Source organism: Mandrillus leucophaeus, unplaced genomic scaffold, assembly GCF_000951045.1.
Source record: "Mandrillus leucophaeus isolate KB7577 unplaced genomic scaffold, Mleu.le_1.0 Scaffold96, whole genome shotgun sequence".
Lineage (NCBI taxonomy): Eukaryota > Metazoa > Chordata > Mammalia > Primates > Cercopithecidae > Mandrillus > Mandrillus leucophaeus.
In genome coordinates this window covers 862092-868538 of record NW_012110474.1, presented here as the reverse complement: position 1 = coordinate 868538, position 6447 = coordinate 862092, and the positions used below count along the sequence as shown (strand labels likewise).

Genomic DNA, 6447 nt, shown 5'->3' with positions numbered 1-6447 from the left:
CTCAGCCTCCCAGTTTGATGGTTTGTCTACTTGGCAATAATTGCAATGAATTTGTTTTAAAATATTTTATATTTTCACCTTGTTAGCCCAAATTGCTAAGATTTTGCTGTATTTAGTAATTTTGAGGGGGAATGTTTTTCTCTTTCTCCTAGACTGTAGACTATTTTTAGTGGAAAATGGCTGCTGAGTGTGTGGAAAGAGTATGCAAGATTTCAGTGGGAAGATACTACAATCATTTGAAATTCTCCATTGCTGGAAAATTCTCAAATTAGGCTTATGAAGGCAATTTGATTTAGCAAGCAGCTTATTGGACCAAGCAAAAGCTTCTCAGCAGGGATGGAATTTGGACTGCACTTGTCCCTGGTTCTCACCTTCCCTGAGCAGCAGCGCATCTGCAGTGTCCCAGTGATGCCCCCCACAGGCCTTGAAGCTTGTGTTCCAGAAAAGCCTTCATTTCAGGGGCAGAATTCCAGGAAGCATGTCCATGAAACACTCATGAGGAGGAACTGGGCTGCCAATTAATGACTTCTCACTGCTCCATCAACGTAAAGATTACCAGATCTAAGATCAGATGGGATTATAAACCTCAGAGGAGTTTACAAGCCTTTGCTTGATCATATATATTAACTCAGAACCAAAATGTCTTGGGCTTCTGTTATCCTATATTGCAATTATTAAGAAAAGTTTAGTGCCTTAATTAATTAAGGTTTTATATGCAGTGGTTTCAGGTGGGTAGGAGATAGACTTGGAATTTGAGGATGTGTATCTGTGGGTTTATTTTACTGTTCTAAAATCTAAAATCTCTCTGATCCCTAGTCTCTCTCTGTTCTCTTGGGCTATTTGTATAATTGTAACTGGAATTCCTTGGCTTCCAGAAAAGGTGTAGTTTCTGCTTTATGGTCCAGCAGAAACCCTGCCATTGCTTAAACAATTTTTCTCTTTGCAGCTAGAACTGTTTCACAACACTGTATGGTTCCACTGTGCCTCTTGAAAACACGCAAGGTGTTTATGACATAAAAGACGTAACTTATTAAAGAGAGCCCTAGTGGAGCTATTGTAATGAGGTGAAGATTTCTCTAGAGTTCTGTTGTCTGTCTGATAGCAACAGGAAACATTTTTCTAAACAAGCAGGTTTAAAATCTCCACAAGTGTTATGCTATTAAATCATAGCATTTTTATTTCTCCCTACCTAGCTCAATCAGCAGTGGCTGTGACTGTTGTTTTCCTGAAATAAAATCTGCCACCCAAAAAATTCTCCCAACATAGGCCCTTGCTTTAAATCTCCGTGGGGAGGCTTGAAGATTTAAAACAGTTCTCAAACTTAGGAAGTGGAACAACTAGAAATCACAGTGCTTCCCTCCTCCTGCCCCCAAATATGAAGAAATACTGGCTTATTGAGATAAAAGTTGGCATAAGTCAAATAGAATCTTAGAATAAAGTCTGATATACACTATTGGTAGCAGTAGCAAAGTCTAAGAAAAATTGGTAACAGAAAAGATGATTACTGAGAAATTTCAATTTATTAACTTATTTTTTATTCCTCTATTAATCTGGGGAAAGATGACCATTTTGTAATTTTACTGATGGAATACCTGGTCTGAGTTTTTGAAACATCAGTGTTCCAAGGGAGCATAATTTGACAGTTACTGGCACAAAATCATATTGGCTGTATAGTGCTCTAGGAATACTTCTATGAAACTAATGATAATACAGTGATTGTGTCCTTGAACACTGTATTCAAAGAGTTTATACTGATGGTTAGCAGAGAGTTAAGGCCCAGAGAAATCTGACAGCAGGATCCTTATATTGACTTCATTCATGGCTTAGGGGAGAAGTGGCTGACATTTAGACCTGAGGCTGTCACTCTAGAGTCATCCCACAGTGAGGGAGGAGCTGGCCTGCCAGCGCGTGTTGGTGTCATGCCTGTTTCATGCTGAGAGAACAGCATCACTGCTAATTCAAACAATAGAGATGATTACCAAGGCAGTGACTTGAGAAGCAATATATACCGACACCGGAGGGGAAAGGGCTATTTATTTAGAAAAGTTCACCATCAAATCACTGGACAGGATAAACAACTCATGGGGAAAATCAACACTTATTACAATCAAAGGGGAATCCATTGTAATTTGCTGGTTTCCCTAGGCACTCTCACTGTGATGTTGAACAAAACTCTAAAATATCTCCCACTGGATTAGCAACCGTGATTGTGAGAAAAAAAAAAAATCCATCTTTTTGTTGTTGTTGTTAATACCCCTTTCCACATTTTACTGAATATATGTAAGCATAATACAGTGTATCTGATGTTAGCGAGGCACCAATTTAGCATTAATTTCTCTGGATGGAAATATGAGCCATATGTTTATGTTAGTAATGGCAACACTAGGCAACTGAATCCTTTCTGAGCAAATTGATATATTTTCATCTAACAGGGAGAGTTCTGAGATCTTGTATTCATTTTGGAAGCATCAGCAGCTTTCAGTACAGAGTTTTCTAATCTTACTTTATTTAATTTCTCTACTGGTCTGACTCTGATTAGAGGTTCAAATAAAATGGTGATTCTTCTATGCCTGGATTCTGTTAAAATATCCCTTGTCTCTTGCCCTGAGCAGCAGCAACTGCAAGTAAATTAATTGTTACAAAGTTGTAGCAGAGCAGCACTAGGATTCTTTGAGGTGGCTATTATACTTGATTTCCAGATGGTTGAGGTTTTTCTTTTTTAATATACTCAACCTCACTTCATAAATACATTTTCACAAGGGTACAGAAATCCAGCAGGGAAGCACATCTTTCCAAGTGCTCTCATATGCACGTAAACAGCTTCCATTTTGGAAGCCAGCAGGGGGCATGTAAAACAAAATGAGTTAAAAAAAAAAATTGCACATAGAGTAATTTTAATCCATTCCATTCTTAAATACCACAATAAATTTAATTTTCACAATAAATTAAATAGCCATATTCAGTTTACAAAATAGAATTACTTAGTGTGAAACCAGTATTTACAACAATATACATTATGTACATGACATTTCTCTCTGTTGACATACAACGTGGAAGTAAAAGGACTTGACTTTCCAACGTGTGATTGACATGCTATAAGTGACACCATGGTCCATACGAGAAAACAATAGTGCACAATCACCATAGGAACTTTGGACAGTGTCAATTTTATGAGATAAGACATTCTTTTAAATAATAAGAAAATAGCATTTTCTGTTTTCATGGCACCAATTCAGCATCTGAATTAAAGAGCCAGCTTTCCCTTAGGAAAAAAAAAAAAAAGCATCACTGGATCTCTACTTCCTGAAGCTTCGCAGCCATTGGTACATTTTCACACATTTATCTTTTGGCTTAAATCTATGAAAATGGTGGGTGACAAATTCTGAATCAAAGAAAGACTAATTCTTTGAGAATAGCTGAAGTCACTTTCCCCCCATACCACCACCTCTTCTTTTTTTGTAAATAGCTTAAAAGATGTGACTATGCAGACAGCATTTTTTTTTTTTTTGTAAATTTTCAGTAGAAAAAGAACTGATCTTATATTTGGTCACACACTGCGTATGTACAAGTATACATGGAAAAATGACTTGGATAGCTCTGCCTAGGAAAAGTGCATATTTTAATCTACAGGAGACATTGTGTGTCTCCAGGCACAACACATAGTGTTGTATGACATATTATTTTAGGGCCAGTTCAATGTCCTCCCAGTGATCTGGTAAAATTTTTGATTAAAAGGATGAAAGAATTTGCGCAATTTGGTAATGACAGAGGGGTCCACCTCTGGATGAATGCGCCCCTTGCTGCCCGCCAGGCACTTATTAAAGATAATATTAAACCGTAAGCAGTAAAACCCTCTGGTAGCATTGAAGTATAAATTGTATTGACTTATCCTTGGAGGCAGATTTAGGAACTTCTCCACGAGCTGAAGTTCTGGCAGAGGTTCTGTGATGAGGCGATCTCCATCGACGACATGAAATTGCTCAATTGGAAAGTATTTCAACCACCTTTCCAGATGTTTGGTGTAGATGCTGGTTCTTACTGCTTTGTATTTTGTGTTCACTTCACATGTATTAGGGTCTATGGCCAGCTTCTCAAACTTGTAATACGTTTTGTTCTTCCTCTCCTTCCCCTCTAGCACCTGAGTATAATCAGAAATAGCTCTCGTGGTTGGCTCCCTGACAATGATCAACAACTTGATGGATGAGTTCATTTTGTAAATCCTTTCTGGAACCTCCTCTGTGATAAAATATGCTGGGCTCTTTTCAATTGTGATTTGCTGAGGGTAGGAAAAAGGCATCTTTTTCCTATACCACTCGATGCCCTTACCATAATTCTCATCATTATCAAAAAAATGGATTTCTTGAGAGGCTTTGACCACTGCCGGATGTAGGTTCAGCATTTCAAGCAGGGCCCTTGTGCCTCCTTTCCTCACTCCAATGATAATGGCCTTGGGGAGCTGCTGGACCAGGTCATGGAGGCGAACCTGCTCCTTGGAAGCGTTGCCCTTCCGGAACTCGTGTAGCAGGCCACGCTTAAACTGCAGGGCGCGGAGTGGGAATTCAGCCTGACTGCGGGCACCACCCAGTCGACCTTCAATGGGGCAAATGGGTTGTAGCCTGCAAGCAAGACAGAGACACTTTAAGCTCATTGCAGCTAACTTCTCATTTTCCTGGTTCCCCAGTCAGACCAAGACTTTAAATGCATAAATAAAGCCACTGATTCCCAGCCTGCTGCAATCCATAATGAACATATGTTTGGAAAATTTTATTTTAAGCAACCATGTATTAAATGGAGCACACATAATTGATGAGATTTTTTTAATTAGTGTTCCTTAAAATGTTTTATTCCCCAAGCACTTAATTGACTACGGCGCGTACCTCTGTTCGCAGTACAGGATAGACAAGTGACATCAGCCATACTAATAGCTTTTTAACAGCTCACCAGTTAAAATCATTAAGAAAAAGTGAAAGGCAGGAGATTATAATCTTCAGCTGGGGGGTGGAAGGGTAGCAGGGAGGCCACGTGTTTCATGTTTCGTGTGGTATTATTTTCTTGCAGTTCAGCAGCACTCACATGGCTGTTGAAACTCTTTGAGATATAATCTGAAAGGAGGTCCCAGTTTCTGCCCTGGGCTGTTTGCATCATCAACCTGCAAAATTCCAATCTTGGAACTTGCTGAGCTTTTCATTCTGAGACTCTCTGCCCTTGCTTGGCCTTGAGGATAGCCAGAAGAATATTATATTTCTTTTGCCTCTCTTTCTCTTTCTATCTAAAGAGGTCAGGATTACATTTCCACTTTGCTGAATATAGGATCAAACCCAGTTGCCATCAGCAAGTGCTGTATATCACCAACCACACCTGGGACCAGGCATCAACAAGACCTTGACAGGGCCAGAAACCTCAAGCCCTCATTGCCAAGCCCATTAAAATCAGGAACTCAAGCTCATAAAGGAAGGAATGCAATGGATATAGCCAGAAAGGAGGATTTTCACTTCAATATTATCCTGAATAGTGAACGACCATCTCTGCTTTTCTCAGGGAGAAAGATGTGGTAACAGTCACAATGATAGTAGATGATGGTGATTGTTTAATTTGTCATGGCTAACATATATGGTTAGCAAATTGAGTTTCCATTTAGGTATAGTCTGAATTGAACTGAAATTCATTATACTTTCCCTAGGTTGATCTGTGAGGGCATTTTAGCCTTCTTGGTAAAAGGAATTAATATCAGTCAAAAAGGCTGTTAAACCAATTCTTACACCTGAAAGCTTCCAGTTATTCTAATAATTTGGAATCTGTATCTCCCCCTCTGTGGCAATGAGGCTGTTGCTTGCTCTTCCCAAGAGACTGTATGGCATCTTTCTTGTTTTCTGAGATGAGAAACAACCTCAAGGTCATGCCCAGTGATATGGTTTGGCTCTGTGTCCCCACCCAAATCTCATCCCGAATTGTAATCCCTACATGTCAGAGGAGGGGCTTGATGGGACGTGACTGGATTATGGGGGCGTATTTCCCCGTTGTTTTCATGATAGTGAGTTCTCATGAGATTTGATGGTTTAAAACTGTGTGGCACCTCCCCCTGCAAGCTATCTCTCTCTCTCCTGCCACCATGTAAGACGTGCCTTGCTTCTTCTTTGCCTTCTGCCATGATTGTAAGTTTTCTGAGGCTTCCCCAGCCATGCAGAACTGTGTGTCAATTAAACCTTTTTTCTTTATAAATTACCTAGTCTCAGGTATGTCTTTATAGCAGTGTGAAAACGGACTAATACACCCAATCTGTTCTGCAGAATTGAGAACAGAGCATGGTCTTGGTCTGTGTTATTTAAACAACTATCTATCATATTGCTTAAGAAGAAATATCAATATATATTACTTTTCGTGATGTTTCCTTTCATGATTTTTAAAACAATTCATGCTCATTGTGGAAAGTGTGAAAATATAGAGAAC

At 39.3% G+C, this 6447-nt stretch overlaps 1 protein-coding gene across 1 annotated transcript in view; it reads right to left on the bottom strand.

Annotated features, from left to right (window-relative positions):
- Nucleotides 1-2006: 2006 nt before the first annotated feature.
- HS3ST5 (heparan sulfate (glucosamine) 3-O-sulfotransferase 5) overlaps nucleotides 2007-6447 on the bottom strand; it is a 210134-nt gene continuing 205693 nt past the window's right edge. The window contains exon 4 of the mRNA XM_011970597.1: nucleotides 2007-4616. Coding sequence (XP_011825987.1) covers nucleotides 3683-4616 — 934 coding nt within the window. The 3' untranslated portion in view covers nucleotides 2007-3682. The remainder of the gene's footprint in view (nucleotides 4617-6447) is intronic.